General features: G+C 48.0%; 12 protein-coding genes across 12 annotated transcripts; 7 read left to right on the top strand and 5 right to left on the bottom strand.

Annotated features, from left to right (window-relative positions):
- Positions 1-619: 619 nt before the first annotated feature.
- Positions 620-721, bottom strand: PPTG_22954 (hypothetical protein; the record flags this gene model as incomplete). Its single annotated transcript, XM_008907643.1, has 1 exon — positions 620-721. The coding sequence occupies one exon, from the start codon at positions 719-721 to the stop codon at positions 620-622; it is 102 nt and encodes a 33-aa protein (XP_008905891.1).
- A 1,821-nt stretch (positions 722-2,542) lies between these two features.
- Positions 2,543-2,659, bottom strand: PPTG_22953 (hypothetical protein; the record flags this gene model as incomplete). Its single annotated transcript, XM_008907642.1, has 1 exon — positions 2,543-2,659. The coding sequence occupies one exon, from the start codon at positions 2,657-2,659 to the stop codon at positions 2,543-2,545; it is 117 nt and encodes a 38-aa protein (XP_008905890.1).
- A 1,193-nt stretch (positions 2,660-3,852) lies between these two features.
- PPTG_11547 (hypothetical protein) lies at positions 3,853-4,887 on the top strand (the record flags this gene model as incomplete). Its single annotated transcript, XM_008907641.1, has 1 exon — positions 3,853-4,887. One exon carries the CDS (start codon positions 3,853-3,855, stop codon positions 4,885-4,887), a length of 1,035 nt encoding a protein of 344 aa, XP_008905889.1.
- Positions 4,888-5,233: 346 nt separating this feature from the next.
- PPTG_11546 (hypothetical protein) lies at positions 5,234-6,013 on the top strand (the record flags this gene model as incomplete). Its single annotated transcript, XM_008907640.1, has 1 exon — positions 5,234-6,013. The coding sequence occupies one exon, from the start codon at positions 5,234-5,236 to the stop codon at positions 6,011-6,013; it is 780 nt and encodes a 259-aa protein (XP_008905888.1).
- A 249-nt stretch (positions 6,014-6,262) lies between these two features.
- Positions 6,263-6,880, top strand: PPTG_11545 (hypothetical protein; the record flags this gene model as incomplete). Its single annotated transcript, XM_008907639.1, has 1 exon — positions 6,263-6,880. One exon carries the CDS (start codon positions 6,263-6,265, stop codon positions 6,878-6,880), a length of 618 nt encoding a protein of 205 aa, XP_008905887.1.
- Positions 6,881-7,258: 378 nt separating this feature from the next.
- Positions 7,259-7,450, top strand: PPTG_11544 (hypothetical protein; the record flags this gene model as incomplete). Its single annotated transcript, XM_008907638.1, has 1 exon — positions 7,259-7,450. One exon carries the CDS (start codon positions 7,259-7,261, stop codon positions 7,448-7,450), a length of 192 nt encoding a protein of 63 aa, XP_008905886.1.
- Positions 7,451-8,778: 1,328 nt separating this feature from the next.
- On the top strand, positions 8,779-9,589 carry PPTG_22952 (hypothetical protein; the record flags this gene model as incomplete). The annotated part of the gene is made up of 2 exons (XM_008907637.1): positions 8,779-8,848; positions 9,363-9,589. 2 exons carry the CDS (start codon positions 8,779-8,781, stop codon positions 9,587-9,589), a joined length of 297 nt encoding a protein of 98 aa, XP_008905885.1.
- Positions 9,590-10,456: 867 nt separating this feature from the next.
- Positions 10,457-10,693, bottom strand: PPTG_22951 (hypothetical protein; the record flags this gene model as incomplete). Its single annotated transcript, XM_008907636.1, has 1 exon — positions 10,457-10,693. The coding sequence occupies one exon, from the start codon at positions 10,691-10,693 to the stop codon at positions 10,457-10,459; it is 237 nt and encodes a 78-aa protein (XP_008905884.1).
- A 1,495-nt stretch (positions 10,694-12,188) lies between these two features.
- PPTG_11543 (hypothetical protein) lies at positions 12,189-14,059 on the bottom strand. The gene has a single exon (XM_008907635.1). The coding sequence runs from the start codon at positions 14,041-14,043 to the stop codon at positions 12,607-12,609; it is 1,437 nt and encodes a 478-aa protein (XP_008905883.1). The 5' UTR covers positions 14,044-14,059; the 3' UTR covers positions 12,189-12,606.
- A 380-nt stretch (positions 14,060-14,439) lies between these two features.
- On the bottom strand, positions 14,440-14,727 carry PPTG_11542 (hypothetical protein; the record flags this gene model as incomplete). Its single annotated transcript, XM_008907634.1, has 1 exon — positions 14,440-14,727. The coding sequence occupies one exon, from the start codon at positions 14,725-14,727 to the stop codon at positions 14,440-14,442; it is 288 nt and encodes a 95-aa protein (XP_008905882.1).
- A 1,242-nt stretch (positions 14,728-15,969) lies between these two features.
- On the top strand, positions 15,970-18,756 carry PPTG_11541 (hypothetical protein; the record flags this gene model as incomplete). Its single annotated transcript, XM_008907633.1, has 2 exons — positions 15,970-17,776; positions 18,230-18,756. 2 exons carry the CDS (start codon positions 15,970-15,972, stop codon positions 18,754-18,756), a joined length of 2,334 nt encoding a protein of 777 aa, XP_008905881.1.
- Positions 18,757-18,804: 48 nt separating this feature from the next.
- Positions 18,805-19,263, top strand: PPTG_22950 (hypothetical protein; the record flags this gene model as incomplete). Its single annotated transcript, XM_008907632.1, has 1 exon — positions 18,805-19,263. One exon carries the CDS (start codon positions 18,805-18,807, stop codon positions 19,261-19,263), a length of 459 nt encoding a protein of 152 aa, XP_008905880.1.
- Between the last annotated feature and the right edge of the window lie 317 nt (positions 19,264-19,580).

Here is a 19,580-nt window from a genome sequence, read left to right as displayed (position 1 = left end):
AAAAAAAAAAGAAGACACAATTCGGATTTGAGCTTGAGCACGGTTTATCTCTGTTCGTGCGTCTTGTACCGCTCGTTCAACTTGTCCTGGAAAATAAATTTTCGTCATGAAGACGACAGGGTTACTTGATAAATGCTTACGTGGTTGTAAGTTTTTTCTCTCTCATATCAGCCTCAATATAGTTTTGTTTCGAAGATGCAAATTCTGCTATTTTTGTGTTGAGAAAAATCATCAAAACGGAAATAACACGCGAATATCACCGTTCTTCTGCTAAGCTTATATTTTGTGAGGTACAGTAAAAATTTCTGATGATAGTACTAAAACACTTTTTAAACACGAACTTTTTCATTTCCTACCAGTAATTTGTTAAGGATTTTCTGTAATGACGGTCGTTGCTGGTAGCAACTTGCTGCAGCCCATTTTTTTTTAAGAAAACGTACACTATGACTGATCATCTTGTGCTAAGGATTGATTCGGTTTGGACAAGTAATGATGTAGAAGTTGTATTCGAAGCTTACGATATTGATTGCGAGAAATTTGTTCCCTGAACACTTCGAATCAGCCCGTCCTGCTTCTTGGATAAAGGGCTTCTTTAGTTTCCATTGTGGTACAGGTACTTTCAAAACAGTTTGCGAAGAATGTCGTACTTGCTGGCCTGCACGTGCTTGGGGAGATTGTAAGTGTTGTAATCGGAATCCTTCCATTTCTTGAATCTCTTCATAACCTTTGTCCCATCCAACATCTCGTCAAGTTTCGTCGTGGAGAAGAAGTTGTTTCCTCTTCTTTTTTCTTCATCTGCAGTTTCCTCCCCGTTCTCAACTCGATCGTTGTTGCTGTCGTGGTAGCTAAAGAAGCGTTTTTCACCACAATGTTCTGGTTGCCAGCAACCAGGTCTTGTGCCTTGGAGATCGCTGTCGTGTGGTCGGACACCAAGGCTGCAGCGTTGCCGCTTGTGAGGAGAGCAGTCGCAACAGTAACAGCTAGCAGGACGGACAACGAGAGACGCATTAACCTTTGGATGTTTACTCGCGGTCTGATGGTGTGACGACTAGTGAAAGCGCTGAGGAAGAGCGACGAACGAAGGGTCGCGTGGCGAGGAACGAAGGCGAGAGAGGGTGGCGAAGGCGAGGCGCGAAGGCGAAGCTTGAGAGGAAGTTGTAGTGTGCCTTGACGTATGTAAATTGGAAAAAGAAATTGAAGTGGTTAGTTGTTTGTCGGCTACGATGTAGTGCTAGTTAGCGTTCCCTATGTACCTTATGAAAGTATATGTATATCACTATACTAGATTCTAAGTTGTCCTTGAATCGAATCTTGAAGTAGCGTAGCGTAGTAGAGAACCGCGGTTCATTTGAGCCGGGCTAGAATCTTCATAGTGGATTTAGAATGTATGTCCTTGAAGTCCCACATTTAGGAAGTGTTCATCCAAACATGGTGATTGCTTTCGGCTTGGCGCGTGGCGGCATGGCCGCTCATTGGCATTCAGATAGGACAGTAGGAGGAAGTCAATTAAGGAAAGTAGGACGCATTGGTACCAACTTCATGGCCAAAGCTGGCTGTGACGTTGGTGCGTCGTTACAGAAGGGAATAGTGTGTAGGGCTTGCCAAAATGCGGAATGAGGACGTGACTAGGTTGAATGAAGGTTTTTTTTTTTACTTTTGCGACAAAAGAAAAACTCGTCGTATGAAAGGAACCATCGTAGAGTCTACAGTAGACAGGCTCGCATCGTGCATGTACTGTACATACCGATAAGGATACTAGTCGAGTGGTGTTTTGTCAGGGGACGATCGAATTGGGTTTTTACTGAGTCCCAGTCGTAACTATTGAGGCTGGGACACCTGTTCATCAACGTGACTGATCCAGTGACGCTGTGGCCCACTTATCGAAGCAGTCAATGAAGTTTCAATCTATTGATCGACATCTGGATTCCGTATTTGTAATGTCCCAGCCACATGTACGGTTGTTTGGTCCCACAACACGTCCTCTCACCATCTGCTGTCGTAATCCAAACTAGTCAAACGGGCTACTTACATCTATCTTTAAGGATCTGTTGACATGGTTTTGTATCACTTAAGCCCAAGCTAGTGTTTTGAGGTAATTTTGTATTGGGCTTGTATACTGACAGACATCGAGAGGCCTCTCCATGCTTCTTAACTAGGGTATCACTATTTGAGACATCACTCCAAAGAGATTTCTGTATGTGGATTTACCGGAAATCGATCTGATTGCCGTGTCGTATGTTAGGTCGATTTATCCACCAACCAACAACAACTATTAATACATGTTACAAAACAATAATATTAATAGAACTTTTACATGCATCGAATTATATAATAATCTCCAAATTTTACGAGCTTTAACACTTCCTGGGAGTGATTGATAGTGTGTTGGTGCTTACGAAGGACAGAATATTGCTGGTATCCGGAGTCCGAAGGTGACCATAGTATGGTGTAGCTCTGGTCTACTCGTAGGAGCTCGACCGCATGCAACTTTTATCTTCATGAACCATGCGTTTGCATTTGAACCCTCGAGCGTGGCGTTGAATCAACGAAGTTTCTTGTTCTTCATCTGGTCCTTGACGCATATATTGATCGAGATCCACCACTGCTGTCGATAACAGCGTGGCGTGTCTATAATGAAGAGACGGTAGCAGAGCACCATAAAAATGCTGTGGAGCCAGCGTCCCACAAATTACATCGTCCTTTGATTCGGCGAACTAAGTAACTTTGTCACGTCAAGCAGCAACAGCCACAAGTGAATATGTCATACCTGAAAGGGAAGAAGTGTATTACCCCTTATAATGTCTTTAGTTGCTGCCTCGGAGTACCGCTGGCAAAACAAAAGCTTCTGCTCCTCCGAACCTTGGACTGGATTTACTCTTTTGATTCATCTTCCCTTCCTCTCGCTACGATAACTCCGATGGGCCCGTCAGAACATGCAAAACACATGCATTTACAGCGTCAGCATACAGCAAATCATTTGACTTGACTTAATTAAAGTTTTGACCTATTGAGTGACGTAATAAGGCATTGTAATAGGGTGATAGTCGCGTCACTTTGCCAGACGGCCGACGACAGATCAACGGACAGGAACGGCCGAGAAATGAAGAGCCGCAACGACTGGTGGCTCGACGGTGAAGAGTCGCACATGAAAGATCGCACGGAACGAGCGGTCGAGAGCGGCCGACAAAAGATTCTAGCGACTGGTGAGTGAGGCGGCGAGAGTGCCTAGATCACTTTGAAATCTGCTGGCGAAGCGACGGATGCCAAGACGACTTCAAAATCTGCTGGCGAGGCGACAGACGCCAAGATGACTCAGAAATCTGTTGGTGAGGCGACGGACGACAACTAACGTGAACTGGGCTTCAGAGGATAGAGCGGAGGTTGACGAACGATAGACGAACGAACTGGTCTCCGGTGGTGCGACGGTATTGCTGGACGACTACGAGGATCTGCGGATGGCGGTGACCAAAGTGTGCAGCGGCTGAGAACGGACGACGAGTGGATGGACAGGTGAGTTCCTCGAATTTGGGTGAGTGTGGGGCGCTGTCAACGGAAAGGCCGAGCACCTGCATTCAGGCGGGCGACGCCAAAAACTTGGACGGACGAAGGAGGCAAACGTACACGGAGCAAGCAGTGTTGTATTGCTTGTTAGTTTGAACGTAAATAAAATAGGTAGTACAGCCAGTCGGGCTCACACCGGCGCGGGAGACAGAGTTGTCGACCGACGGCCATCCGGATCTTGGACGTTTATCAGCACTGGACGAACCAAACTCTACGAGTGGAGTTAGCAAAATCCTTACATGGTACTCATACAGGGCCATTTGGGAAGATAGACAATAATACTGAACGACAATGGCTCGAACAAAAACTGTGCAGCGCTCGAGCTCGGTTACAAGAGCATTGAGTGACACACTATCACAGCAACCTAAAGAAACCGAGACGCAATTGGCTGAACAACCCGAGGCGAACGAGCCCGCGACAGCAACGACGAAAACACCCGTGACGAACTTGCCCGCGACGGAGAATGCATTCCTGGCGGAGACGATTAAGACACCGGCATCGGAGAGTCCGGTAGAACAAGAAACGAACGACGACGAACTGTCAGCGACGCGTGTGGAAACTACCACGGGAACGCAGACAACGTCGGCAGCAACGACGATAATTACTTCGGTGATGACTTCGACAGTTACCCAACCCACGCTTCTCACAGCGGCAGGATCGATGGCGTCGAGGGCTGGCGGCCAAGGCTCAGCTGGAACGTTGAACCGGCCGGCGGCACATGCATCGACGCAGCAAGATAAGTTGACAATGGGCACAACGGCGACGTTACTCAGTGCGCTACAGTGGATTATGACGATAGTGAATCGTCTAGAGACGAGAATAAACGACGTTGAAGCGGCTCAGGTTCCATCGCACGAACAGCAATCGACAACGCTACCCATATCGACTACGACGAGGAGCCCGGACACGGCTGAAGCTGCCGTTACGACCAGCGTTAAACGAATGACCGCGGCCGTAGAAGCGCAACTCCATATGATGACTTCGTCGGAAAGCCAGGCAACTGAGGCAGTGACGCCGACGGTAACCAATTTGGCAATGGACGCACCACCGCAGAACGTAGTTCCTGGCTTGGAACAACCGTTGGTTGCATTGCTGGAAACCATTAACGCGACGAATCCGACCGCAGCAACAGTGGCAAAATGGGGAACCGCAGCACGTGCTAGACCTGCAGTACCTCCGGGACCTGGTGATGGTGATGGCGGTGGTGGAGGTAGTAGTGATGATAGTGACTACAGCAGTCGCAGCGAAGACAATGACAACTCCAGTGCCGATGACCTCTGTGGACGACGACCAACAACGAAGACATGGACGAGGAGACGTGCGTGACCAGCGACGACACCGCCACAGGATGAAGAATAGCGTTAAAGAGCTAGATCTGCGGTCCTTCTAGCCTCAGGTGGGTGAAATACGGATTGAAACGTGGATAGCGAAGGTGGATTTAGCTGTCCAAGGTGCACGAATATCTGGCCGAGGTGATTGGAGTGAAAAGGAGCTTTAGTATGTGGTTGGAAATAAACTACGATACAACGCGGCTAAGGTGTGGGTTCAGTGCCATAAGGAACTCAGCGAAGACGACAGAACGTGGACGAAGTTGAAGGACGCTCTTCTTCGGTGGTATAGAGAACAACCAGATCTCGCTCAGGCGAAATGTAGAGTGATGCAGCGGACAATGATGCCTGGAGAAATGTTCGCTGACTTTGCAGCAGGACTCCGTGATGCAGCTGGCCAGAACCGAGTGAGAGAGGAAACCCTGCTGGGCCAGTTATATCGTGGACTAGACAAAACTACCCGGCAGCTGGTCAAATTGGAACCGGCGCCAACAACGCTGGGCGAAGCTATCGACAAGCCAATGACGATAGATGACTCGAGCTACAACGTAGCCCTCGGCATGATCAACAACGGCCAAGCGCGGGTCATGAATCTGTCGGTACAAATGGACGGTACGAAGGGCGCGATGCAAGCGATTCCTTGTATCGGCTGTATACCGGCTGACGCCGAGGACGATGAGGACATGGAAGACAAGAGCCGTGTGTTCTTTACGAACCCACAAGATAATGACGCCAACGTATGGGTGGCGCCAGGTGGGAGAACATGGAACGGAAGGTACTGGCGATTGAATAAGAAGAGTCGTGGCCGAGAGCGAAGGACGGCATCTCAAGCCCAGCGGGAATTGAATAAGCGGTACGTCAGACCGGACAAGAAGGTAAGAGTTCTGATGGTGATGGCAGACGAAGACGCGAGCAGCAACGAGGAATCAGAAGTTCCATCGTCGCCACCACGGAAGAAGAATCGAAACGCACGTGTACGACAGACGAAGGCGCCCGACAAGACACCGGGTTCACGCCACCCAACTCGGAACGGCCCGGCGGCAAGCGCCCAGGTGAGGAAAACAAGGGTTTTGCGTGTGGGCAATCTGGTCACTTTGCGAGGGACTACACCGACCCCACAGTGAAGTCCCGGAACGAGGCCTATTTCGCAGAACGCAAGGCTCGGCAAACGTCGGCGGAAAACGACAGTCGGGCGTAGTGGGGGAAATACTGCGTCCGGCACCGCCGCGAGATCTTCGACAGACTGCGACGAATGCCACCGACGCGATGGTGACAAACGACGGTGGCGACAGGTACCGTGCAACTCCGGCAGTGACGTTCCAAGAGCTGTTGGTGGTGGCGGTACGCGTGTGAAGACAACGACGGAGAGACCGATGGACGCTGCTGTCGCGAGAGAGTTGGCGGAGACAGGCACGGACAAACTACTGGATCAACGCAGCGGAGAGAACGGCGAGTGCTTGTGTCGCGGGGCAACCAGCAGTGGCGTGATGATGATGAAGGCTGCCATTGACGCGGAGGTAATAGCCCGTGATGATTGGAGGGCGAAGCGGTACGTGGAGACGGTGAGACTGGCGATGAAAGCGCTGCGTTATCCAGGTGCCGACGGCCGAGAGGGAGATCGACGAGAGCGACTACATGCAGCTGAGGAAGGCGGCGTGCTAACGTCTGAGGAAGGCGGCGCACTGACGTCTGAATATGGAGGCGGCGCACTGACGTCTGAATATGGAGGCGGCGCACTGACGTCTGAATATGAAGGCGTGTCAGTGGCTGAGGAAGGCGGCATTCCGACGATGGAGAAGGATAAGAAGGCACTAGAAACAGTAGCCAACACGATGTTGACAATAGCACCGGTTACGAAAACGGCAACGGAATTCATGCCACTGACCACGACGGTCCCAGTGATGGCCACGTCTTCTATAACTACGCGGGCGACGGTTTCGGCACCAAGTGAGGATGCAATGGAAACTACAATGACTACGGGTGCACCATGAAGCTGGTCAACCACCGAGTGCCAGATCATGCTCACGTGGCTGCAGTACGCCTAGCCAGGAAGCAGGCAAAACGTGACGCCAATCGGCAGCGCGTGGAATATGCAGTGAGACGTGCGACGGTCATGCCGGTGAACGACAATGAAGTGGTTCGTGCGGTGGTCGGGCTTGAAGACGAACAGTGAGTCTGACGACAACGACAAACTAATGAAGTGTTGATTGAACTGGAAGAACAAAGAAAACGATGGACGGAGACGCAAAATCAGGGCCAACGAAACTCGCAAAGTGCACGAATTAGTTTGGTACAACGACGTGGAATGGCCGCAGTGAACGTGGCCAGGGGCTGGTGTGGAGGCTGTCGACAGTTTACCGATGGCAGTCATGCAGTTGGACGGCGAGAAGTATGCTATCAAGTGGGATAGTTGTGCCAGGTATTCCGTATCGGGAACAGACTGGATGGAGCGTGGAGAGCGAGTGCGCGGGCCAGCCCCAGTGGACTACGTAGAAAGATTGGGGGGGGGCTTCCTTCTCGATGTAGTCGGAGTTTGGGCATTGGATATGCGCAACGTGTAGGGGCAGGTGGTGCGAATCACGGCATGCATTATCCAAGGCTGTGCAAGTGAGTTCTTAGCGTGTGTGTGTGTGGGGGGGGGGGTCGACTTCATGAGGTAACACAAAGCAAACATGGATTTTGACAAGAACGAAATTCACTATTATGAGGAGATTGTACAAATGTCAAAGTAAAGTGGCCCAGTGTAAGGACGGCGTATGGATCGCCATATGGTCGCCATATCGGGCGCCATATGATGATCAGTCTAAGAAGACAGGAGTTCCAGTATCAAAGCCGATGACATAGATGGAAGACGTTCGCCTTCATCGCAACGAACGCGTACATCAAGTCATATTATCGTGGACTGAAAAATATTCCTACTCAAAGGTCATTCTGGAACCTCTTCTTCACTTTTTGCCAAGCCTGTCAAGTGCTGAGTTCTATCAAAAACGTAGTGGGTAGAAAGAACCCTTAGAGATTAAAATGCAAGAAGGCTAGGACGGTCAATTCCGACGTATATATCACTGATGGCGAAAGTGAAAGCGATTATTTTCTCATAATTGATCCTAGATAGGAAAACTAAGAGTTTGAGAACGAATCCGAGAGCAATGGTGATCGCACCAGTGAAGATAGCGAGCTTGAGGGAGACGTACCGCCAACCCATACTATGGAGCCAATTCAACATGGACAAGAATATGGCATACCACCACCTAAATCAAAGGATTCAGCATAATAACCATCGGCGCCGTTTGAGATATCGATTAAGGAGGAATCCTGTACACGCGAGAAGTCAAAACTATTGAGGCCACGACAGAGACGGCTGTGCGGCAGGTAGATATAATTCATGTACCTAAACCAAACGAAAAAGAAAGCCAAGAACTCATATCAAGTAGTTAAAACTTTCACGAGGGGCGGACCGTCTAGCTGTTCATTTGTACCCCCATTCATTTTTAGTATGATTGAAGGAGCTATTAGCTTGGGCAAAGAACGCCTTTAAATCTGAAGGATGTTCTGGAGATGTTGGAGCAGTATCCTATCCAGCTGAAAGACCCTTACCCTCGAGATCGGTCGATGGAGTGCCACTGGGAAGTGGTGCGGCCCTCAAACTACATGCACACATTTGTCATTCCCGCTGATCTAGCTAGAACAATGCAGGCTATGGCTATAGCAACCAAGGTCGATCAGGTGTGCCCCGGCAACACAAAAGGAGCTAAACGCCCTGATTTGAGACAATGCGAACGCCTCAGAGCGTGAAAATGCGGTTTACGCCGGACCAAGAGGACGTCTACGACGACATTTGGCACAATACCCAACTGAAGCAGTTGGGTGCAAGGCACTTCATGACAAGAAGATGAAGAAGCAAGGTCTCAAGTACGACGTCGTCGTCATCACCATCGCCCCAAACTACGGAAATTCAGCGGGTAAGGTTGCTACAGTGTATAGTTCTTGCTGCTTTAAAAGGGTTGCTTTAGTAAGCTACTTTACCAAACCTTACGGATTCAACCGATTGTCTAACACAATGCTGTATCGTGTTTTTCCAGGGGTTACGTCAGTGCCTTCACTGTGTTCTACGATATGAAAGCTAAGTGTAGATTGTGGATTGAAGACAGGATGTAGTTCGAGCAGGACTGGAGAAAATTTGTAGATCTTTTTGATGTCGCAACGAACACTGCTCGACTGGCACCAGAAGCTCGTCGTATCCGGCAACAAGAGCTAGCCAAGAGGATATTTCGAAGTTTGCATCCAGCCCACTGTGTACTATATTTGTGACGAGTTCCGATGCGCTGTGGCTCGGATTTGACAACAGTATTGATGCTCTATGTCGAAGCGGGTTCAACGATAGTGCTGTGGATTTCTGTCTGGAAGCAATTGTGGGGTCAATCGGACAGTCGCTCATGTTTTCAACGTTGTTAGGAGTGGGGGGGGCAACAATAGTGAAGACAGAAATACTGGACACAAAGTTCATCGTTCACCCAGTGGGTTCGAGTGCAAATCGCTGGGGTATCGTGATGTTGCATCTGTATTGCGATGTCACGACTAAAACTCCACAGGTACACGTGTTCATGTACGAACAGCTCATCGATGCAGATTATCGAGAATTAATGATTGCTGTGTGGAAGGGTACTATGAAACACCAGAGTGAGGAAAGGAAGGTCGTATGAACTTTGTAGAACGCTGCCATTGTTTTTCTGCCGGCGGGTACCAGAGTAAAATAAACCTGGTGGAGTGGTTTGAGACGTCGGAATAGCCTGATGCCGCCAGCCGCGGCGTCCTTGTCCTGGTACAAACTACAGCTATCTTACAGAAAGTATGTGACTACAGAAACACAGATTCTTGGAGAGAGATGGCAGTGCTATACGCCTGAGAATGGAGTGGATGGTAGTATGGCATTCCCAAGAGCGCTCCATATCGGTGTATGATGCAGATAAGGCTAGTCAAATTCACGAACTACTACATAAACAACAAGGATAGATATAAGCTATGTGTGTTTCAATCTCAACCCAGTTTGCTACCTCAGTGATGTTATTTTTGCTTGCTAGCTTCTTTACCAATTTTCTAGTACCATTTCAAAAAAATAGTGTCTACTCGTCGGTTTTCGATGGTGCTGTCGCCTATAGTCTCTGGCAGCTCGTAAGTTTGCTCTCCGTGATCCTCAATCCAGCCTGAACCTCAAGTTGAACCTCCAAGATCAACTCCAGTCCAGTGCCGATCTGCCCCACCGTCTCTCTCACCGAAAAAAAGGTCGCCAAGCCAAACACGAATCAACTCGCGCACTATCGAAGCGTCGTTCATGATGTATCGTTGTTAATGTCCATGGTGAGCGTAAGCGCCCTTGTGCGAGTGCATTTGTGAGAGTGTTACCTAGAGCGAACTTAGCTGATTTCTCGAAATTTCGAAAACTCGTCGAAACTAGTCACGAGGTGGTTCACAGGCCGACATTTACTTTTTATAGATTGCACATTTTTAGGGTTGCTAAAAGTGTCGCTTTAGTGATAAGGTTACCATAATTTTCGTCGTCAGTTCGTACATCATGAAAGTTTGGGCTGGTAGCTGTACTGGTCAACTGTCAGCCTCACCATCATGTGAGTTCCAGCGTGTCCACGTCGATGGGGGTAGTCTGTTCCTATATCGTCGTGGACGTAAAGGACGACCGAAGAGTGATGACCTCTCGGGTCGCCTGAAACGAAGATCCTTGAGGAATACTCGATCGTGTCACCAGCGCACAGGCTGGCAGGATGTAAATCCGAGGCACTGAGACCCGGCATGGTCGATGCCGAGGTGAGAGGCGCAGCGCCGTGCTGGTGGGGCTTCAAGCGTCCGATGGAGTGATTTCTGTCTGGGACGGATGGTCTTTACTGCTCCGACCTTCGGAGTACATTCAAAACTCACTGCTTCAACCTTCAGAGCACACATCTACTTCGCTAACACAACCTTCGGTAAACATTATTGTGACGGCGGCGCGGCATCGATAAGGATAGGGCATATTGATGGGGAACAGAGTGTCGCCAACAGCCTGCTGATAATGGGCGCTTCCAGAAAAACAAAAAAACTGTGTCCCAGTAAAATGTTACGTTTATGATCAATCTTACTTATTTTGTAAAGAATATTAACCATCGGCGTTCTGCCAACAGAGACTTTCGGAAATAATTGGAAGTCGCCGATCAGCTCTAGCTCAGTCGTTCTCTGGATATTTATATCCAGAGTTTTAGGGGCGATCGGAAAGCGTCGACGATCCTGTCAAATAACATTTTTATGGATATATCTGTAATTATTTGAAACCTAGGAGGGAATATTTATATACTAAAATGACGCAGAAACTAATAAACTGTTTTCTTGTATGCCCAAAAGGGTGAATGTTGACCCAGTCGGCCTAGAACAACATTCAAGCAACCTTGTACGAATGTAATCCAGTCACATTCAAGCTACCTTATGGCTTGAACTTAGGGATCGAAGTTACTAGAACTACGGAGCAGTTAGTAAATACAATCACACAAATGTCATGCGTCCAGCATCAGATATACATGCATCTCAATGCAGCACATGTACTCAATACGAAATTAACACTGGGATACGTTTGAATTTGATTTAGAGACGGCAACCATCAAATTCTCAACTAAGAAAAGTAAAAAAAAAAAGTCCCATCGTCGCTGGCGAAGTGGGGGGCCATCCTTATTCGCGCTTCAGTTTCTTCCTATTGTCAAATATTATATAATTAAATATTGAGTATCCAAATATCCAGAGCTTCCCGGGCGCAGCACGGCATTAGTTGAGAGAGGAGGGATGACCTCTCCAGTCGCCTAATTTGCTACGAGGAAAGATTTTGCTCGTCGGTGAGTCATCTACGAGCAAATCGTCGATTTTGCTACATGTTCAGTCTCGTTTATGACAATCGTGCTGTATTAAATTTACGAGTTTGTGTTTCCAGGAAGCGCCGAATGTGATTGCAAATCGGGTATACGTGTGTGTGCTATTCAGTTCCGTAAGTGTGTTTCTACCTTTCCTCACTTCAAATTTATAATATAATGTAATAATAATAAAAGCCACAGTAAAAAAAAAGTGAAAACATCATGATAACTGAAACAAGATATCTATCTGCCTTTGAGGGCCCACCCCGCAAAATACGGCTCTACCATCCCAATTGACTAAGTAAAAGGTCCGAACTTTACCGAAGCAGGATTCCTTCCTTTGAGGGTTATCAACCCCAAAAATATTGACCCCGCAAAATATGACAGTACTAGTCCAATTCCTCTAGTTACAAATACGCAGTATGACATTATTGGCTTGGCCGTGAAGACTAGTAAAGGTTTATAGGCTTCATTTAATTAAAGCTCTGCAATAGCCATGAAATCTGTTTTCCTTCTGCATTGACAAGGCTAGCACAATGAGATCATCAAACTTCGCGAATGTCAAGACTCTTGTGCCAAATTCATGACTGCATCGATTAATGGCACTCGAAACACTTCCTTTTGCATACTGCCAGTGTGATAGTTTCTGCGACGAAGAGAAAAACTTTAGTGCTTGTCTGTGGTATTTTGCAAGTGATCCTGATCAGGTTGCGAATGGTTTTCGAGTGAAAAAAAGCTGAATATCCAGTGCACCCGATAACTTCAAATAGCACTCCATTCATGCAACTGCTTTTTTAAATGCTGTAGTTGTCTGTCTCTGGTACTAAATAAGCTCAAGCCTCGCCACGCCGCGAAGTCTGCCTCTGCCGCTCCAGTATCTCCTTCTGTACTCTAGCCACCTCGCAAATACGGTCTTCATTGATCGAGATCCGTTTCTCTAGCACTGATAGTGTTCGTGTGATGATCTCCAGCTGACCTACAATGTGCTGCAACGTGTTGTCCATCGAATACCGTCGATTCGAAGGCGTTCCATTCTGACTCGTAGGAGATCTCGTCTCCCTTCCAGGTGACTTTGGCGTCTCAAGAGGTGGAGGCGGAGGCACGGAAGTCGCATCACGAGATACGGGAGATCTCACCTGTGGACTCATCGGTCGTACTTCATACTTAGACGCCGCGTATGGATGTTGCGGCTTCTGCTGTGGTGTCGGCACTGTAGACGTAGGCGTCGGAGGGGGCGAACTGGCTGGTACATTCGCTGATCTCGCTTCATCGTCACCATTTTTGGTCTTCATGGTCGCATTTTTGCGTCGTTCCTCCACTACCGAAGTGGCCTCAACCTTCAGATTTGGTCGTTCTATTTGCAAACATTTGTCTAGATCTGCTTCCCACACCAAAACACACGAGTCCACTGCTCCTGACGCCAATAATTTGCAATCTTGCGAGAACTCAGCGCAATTCACAGCTCCATCATGTCCCTGTAGCGTATACAGCACTTGTCCCTCTCTCACATCCCACAATTTAACTGAATTATCGTGTGAAGTTGACAACAAATAGTTCCCTGTCGGATGGAACGCCACACACGTCGCACTGGCCTCGTGTGCCTTGTAATGGTGCACTAGACGTCCCGCTCTCGTGTCCCACAGGTTGACACTCTTATCATAGCTACACGAAGCTAAAGTGTTGCCGTTATCACTAGGATGGAAAGTTACACTGTTGACGATGCCAGAGTGCTCAAAGAACGTATGAACACATCGCTTGGTCTCTGTGTCCCAAAGTTTGACAGTCTTGTCGTCACTTCCAGACGCAATACGTCGCGCATCTGGACTAAATTGGGTACTGCGTACCCAATTGCTGTGACCGGTGAGGCTACACTTGAAGCGGCGTGTCGGTAGCGCCCACACCTTGAGCGACATATCGTCGGATGCCGTCAATAGCTCGCGCCCGGAGGCCGAGAAGCTCACACTGCGCACAGCTCCCGCGTGGGCCTTGATAGTGACCGAGTCACCACGTACGGTGGGCGTCCAGAGCCGCACGGTGCGATCTTGAGAGGCCGAAGCCAGCACGTCTCCGGTAGGCGAGAAGCAGACGGCGTGTACAGGCCCCGCGTGGCCTTTGAAGCGGAAAGCGCGCAGCTGCGGCTTGAAGTTCCACACCATCACCAGACCGTCTAGTGAGGACGAAGCCACCTGCTGTACACTCGGGTGGAAGCTCACACCCGTGACCGCCGACTTGTGGCCGCGGAACGTGCGCTCTAGCGAAGGGTTCTGCATGACGTTTTGGATACTGACACAAATGCTTAAAAATGGTCAAAATGCGCACTTTTTCTGAAAAAGTGCAAGATTTAACTTAAGTTTTTTTTAGTCCTTAAAGATTTTAGAAATATGTTACTCGGTAGCACATTATTTGAAATGGACTAAAATGTGTACAAACCTCCTCATTTCGCTTTTTTGGGGGAACATTTTCTAGACGTTTGTAAACAACCAGAGGTTTCAATTGGGAAAAGTGCCAGGTTTCAATAAAACTGTTTTGTTCTCTTTATCGCTGTCGTTGCTCACTAACCATCCGACGTTCTCCATGGCTGAATTCAATCGAATACCAGTACTAACACCCCAGGCTGGTGTTCTGTACACTTCAAACGACTGCATGAGCAAGTGTGAGCGTCAAACCTACTGTGTACGCTGAATACGGGTCCACACGGCTGCCACCGAGTCAACCTCATTGCCGCTGTAGCCAACAAAGCCACCCAACTGGTAACCCTCGGGGGCGCCGTCCTTGCCAATTTGGTCTGTTTGGGTTCCGCCGGAAATGGTATTTCCCGCGTCTGTCGTAAACTTGATGTACAGGATTCGTGTGTGGCGGTAGTACTTACCCCAGTGTGCCTCAATGCCGGTAATGTGCTCGTCTTCACCTAGCGTGAGTGTGTTCTTGTCACCGCCGTCGCCTCCGTGAACCATGGTGGTCTCCAGTCCTGTCGGATCCCGCACGTCGAGGCTGATTTGGTCCACGCGATCAGAGGAGCGAATCGTGATGGACGTCACAGTTTGACCGGGAGTAGCCAAGTCAGAATACTGTGGTCCGCCGAAGGTCTCGCCCAGTTAGACTCCGTTTTGCAACTTAGCAGCAGCCACCACCGCTGTCAGAAATTGGCAGATAAACTTCATTGTTGACTTGCGTTGTTTGGAAGAAGGAAAAAAAATGAACTCATCGGCACTCGCACTAAAACACCTTCGTGGTCGTCCTTGTTGATGTTGTGTCGTTGTCTTGTTTACTGTACGCTGCATCCCCGCTCGGGTTTGATTCGAATACGCTATTAACCAACTTCTCACTACATCCACCACTCCGTTTTACTGTTATTTCGGTTGCATATTTTACGTTTAAGTATGCATGTAGGGATTGTCAGAAACAGGAATAGTGCAATACTTACTCACATCGCGTAATCCTGTTTTGATACGCAATTTAACTCCGTGTACCTCCTAAACAAGTGCAAAATATTCACCGTAAGTAATGAAACCCAGGGCTCACTTACATATCATATATGGGACCCCGGGGTCCCGCCATTCGTTTCATATGTGCTCAAATATTTTCATAATCCAAAGGCTCCAACTGCACAAATCTCTCCATGTCACTTTCAACGCGAACACTTAATTTTACTGGCTGGATAATGTCGAGGCAACGCTTTCGTAAATGCGGCACCTCGAGGTCACTGGGTTTCGGTCAAAAATGCTTGATGATACTCTGGTTATTTCTCGTAACACGCTTTGTGAGAGCTACTCTCTTTGACCATTAAGCAATTCTAGAGAATATTGTTGGCCTCCTGCGCCCCAACGAAGTTATCGTCGTGGAATAAGGATCAAGACGTTCGTGTCTGCTGTGCAGGGACGAAGTGAACAAAACAAAGCCCCCTGCAGTGTTAAATGAACAGTTTGAGCTTGCGCTAGGAAGTAAGTTATTTGGTGTTACTTAGTAACACCAAGGGTTTCTTGCACGAAACTATGAACGACCAGATTTTCAGCAAAACCAACTCTTGCACCGCACCATCATGTTGGTGATGCCCTGGAGGCGACTCGTCTAATCTGACAATTTCATATTTCTATCATTAGAAATATGCAAAATGTAAGCTGTAAGTTAAATTTGCTTCAGCTTAACAGAAAATTTACCGAAATACTTAAGTACAATTTTGAGTCACAAATGTAAAAATGCCCTCGATCTCCAAGCGCCAGCATGGGGGCGACGACCAGGACCCCGACGCCGCTAAGCGCTCCCGGACAGAGTCAACTGTTGAAGAAGCAGCACAGCAAAGAGAGGGTAACCAAATTCAAGCTGTCGTCATAAAGCAAACCGAAAGCGCGTCCTCGCACCAATTTGATCGGCTGAAGGACGTTTCTTTTCCCTGTGCCATATTGGCGCTACGACACGTTCTGAGCCACATCGACACTCTGCTCATGTCTCCTGACGAAGCTGCGATCGAAGCCGCACGAACTGGCCAGCTGAAATGGCTCAATGAAATCATACACAGATTCGACGAGTGTGACATGAGAGACGCCTTCGTAGAAGCTGCTGGCAGTGGGCACGCGGATATTGTGGCCAGGCTGTACGTGTACATCGAGCCCACCCTTGAAGACGAGGTCCAGGAGGCGGTCGCAAGAGTATGTAAAGCGATTACGAGAGCTGCAACAAGCGGACATTTGAACGTGATGCAGTTTTTACTATCCGAGAAGGTCGATTTGTTCGAGACCACCGGTGTGACCACATACAAAGGCATCATTCCAGCGTTTGATAGTGCAGCTGAAAATGGGCACTTGGACATTGTGAAATTTATGGTGAACCATGCGAAATTGAAAAAATACAAATGGATACTCGCCGAATGGAGGCTAGTGGACGCACTTTCGTGCGCGATCTTTCTCAAGCACACTGAAATTGTGGAATTCCTCTTCAGTGTGTTCGAAGATTTTCACTGGAATGTAAAATCTGCCTTAATAGCTGCAGTTCATGCGGAAGACAAGGACCTCATTAAAAGGATTTACGAGCTATACCCGACCACTTCGTATAGGGAAAGCAATTTATTCGTTGGTTTGGCGCGGGATGACCTCTACATACGGGGTGTCAAGTATTTATACGAACACGGATGGGACGATATTACTCTACTTAGCGACGCTTTTGTTGCTGCAGCTAGTAGAGGATCTGTTGAAACGCTGGAGTTCTTCCTCGACACGGGACGGATATCACAAGAACTCTTCGATAAAGCTTTTGAAAAGGCGGTCGAGTCGGAAGGAGCTGTAGAATTCCTGTATGGGAAGAAGCGTGCTTCTTCTCTGGCGATCAACCAAGCCTTCGTAAGTACGAACAGCCCCACTCTTATCAAGCTTTTGTACGAGAACGAGCAGATTCCCAATGACTCAATCAGTACAGCTTTCACTAAAGCGTGTAAGGCTAAACGCACCTACATCAACCAGCCAAGCAAGGACAATAACCGCATGGACATCGTCAAGTATTTGATGAAGCTGGACTGCATTCCCGCCGAGGTCATTGGCGAGGCTTTTGCCTACGCTGCAAAGCATTTTGACTCTGAGATCATGAAGTTTCTGGCTGAAGACAAACGCCTGTCGCCAGACGATGCTTTTCTGGGTGCAGTAGTGTATGGCGATCGGAAGCTAATGGAATCCACGTACGACGTCGAGAGGATATCTCCTGAGACCATCCTGACAGCTTTCACGAAAGTTTCAGTCTCCGATTCTCCTGACATACTACAGCGTCTTGTGCAGTATTTGTGTATTAAACCCCACGTGCCACAAGCAATGCGACACACTGCGTTTGTTTATGCGGCAAAACGGCGTTTGGTATGGGCCCTGAAAGTGCTGAATGAGAGTGAAGACGGAAAGTTGCCTCTCGCTCTATTGAAGGAGGCACTGGCCTCAGCAACTGATGACGAAGCTGGGCACTATATTCGCAAAATTATCTGTGAACAGCTCTTCGATGGAAAAGTGGAGTGTGGATGCGGCTGCGGTAACGTAATTCATAAAGTCTAGACGAGTGAACGAAGACTTCCGTGGGAACCCATTCTAAAGCGAAAGATTTCACGTTCTAGTGCCATCACAAATGTTCTTGTGAGACGAAGATCACACTGTAGATACATGGCAAATACAAGCAAGTCCCACGGTGTGTACCATTGCCACATTCATCTCAACGTGCTCATTAGAGGTGGAATTGGTCATCACATTGCTGATATAGTTTTTATGCAAGTGCACGGTGATCTATTTTTTTTTTTTTTGGTTAGTTTCACCTTTTACCAATAACGTCACGTTGAATTGTTTTGTCCTTAATTACATACCCATCACAAAACTAGCCAACTATACGACTAACTGTAAGCGATCCCAGAGCTCTGAGTGGAGGCAGCAAAAGCTGGTCAGGTGGAACCAGTGTCTGAGCTTATAAGCCAGCATAACTGCGACGTATCAGATGCTCTTGTGGCTGCTGTGAAAGTACTGCCGTATGAAGCTCCATATTTTGAAACTCGTGGTCAGGATGAAGACAATTGGGACCTCGCGACCGATTTGGTCTGCTCTGCTGCTGAAAACGGTCATCTTGACGTGCTCCCTGACGCCGCGTACTATGACCCGGACATAATATCCTACGCACCTGTGGATGACGACGAATACGTGTCCGACCTGTACAATTTGGCTCAAGAAGCTCTACGAAAAGCTGCTGTTAAGGGAAATTTAAGCGTGGTAAAGTTTCTGGCTGGGCAAGCTTTTATTGTAGGTTTTCTCCATGGTCTGAACAAGGCTTGTGGTTTAAACGATGCCTTTTCCTACGCTATTCGAGAGGGTCACGGCGATGTAATCGACTATCTGTTGCGGCTACATCCGCACTGTTTAATCTGGAACATGAAAGAGGCATGCGAGGCAGCTGTGGAACAGGATAAACAGGAGTTGGTGGAGAAAATCTACGAATTGTATTCTCTGGACAACAGTGGATGTTCGTGAAGCTGGTACAATCAAAAAGTACGAATGCTGTTGAGTTTCTCTATCGCAATGGTTCATGATGATACTGAGTTCATCAACAGAACATTCACAGACGCTGCTTGTTTCGGAAACACTGGGACTGTAGAATTTTTACTTAATAATGGGCGTATTACATCGGACAGTTTTGACAAAGCGTTGGAATATGCCTCCTCTTCAGGGTATGGAAACCCAGACACTGCTTTTTTCCTGTATAACAAGAAGCTCGCATCTGGAAAAGCTGTCCTAAAAGCATTTGAACAAGCGGCCGACGTATCTGTCGCTGAATTTCTGTTTGAGAACGAAGTAATCGCTGAAAACTCAATCAATGTCACGTTTGACCGTGCCACATGCTGTTATTCCACAGGCCAGGCGGCTATTATGAAATTTCTACTGAAAAACGAGTGTATTTCTGCCGAGTCGATTGGAAAAGCTTTTATCAGTGCTGCTATCAGCAGCGAAACGGACGCTCTGGAGTTTTTTGTGTCGTGATTCTCGTCTATTGACAAAGCTTACAACAAATCTGTAGCCAGATCCAAGGGTGACATCATAAGATGGCTGTATGACACCAAGCGCGTTTCCCCCGAGGCGATCTTGAATTCTTTCATGAAATCTGCTGCTACCTACGACTCTATCGAGGTGGTACCAGACGCAATAAACTATCTGTTCGCTGGCGAGAGGGTGTCAGAAGAGATGAGGCATAAAGCGTTATTGACTGCTGCTCGCCGTGGTGGTTTTTTAGCATGCTCATGATGAGTGAAGAAATTGAGTTGTCGGTTGAGACGTTGAAGGAGGCTCTTGGTGTTGCA

Source organism: Phytophthora parasitica (genome assembly GCF_000247585.1).
Source record: "Phytophthora parasitica INRA-310 unplaced genomic scaffold supercont2.27, whole genome shotgun sequence".
NCBI lineage: Eukaryota > Oomycota > Peronosporomycetes > Peronosporales > Peronosporaceae > Phytophthora > Phytophthora nicotianae.
This window is presented reverse-complemented; position numbering and strand designations above follow the sequence as displayed.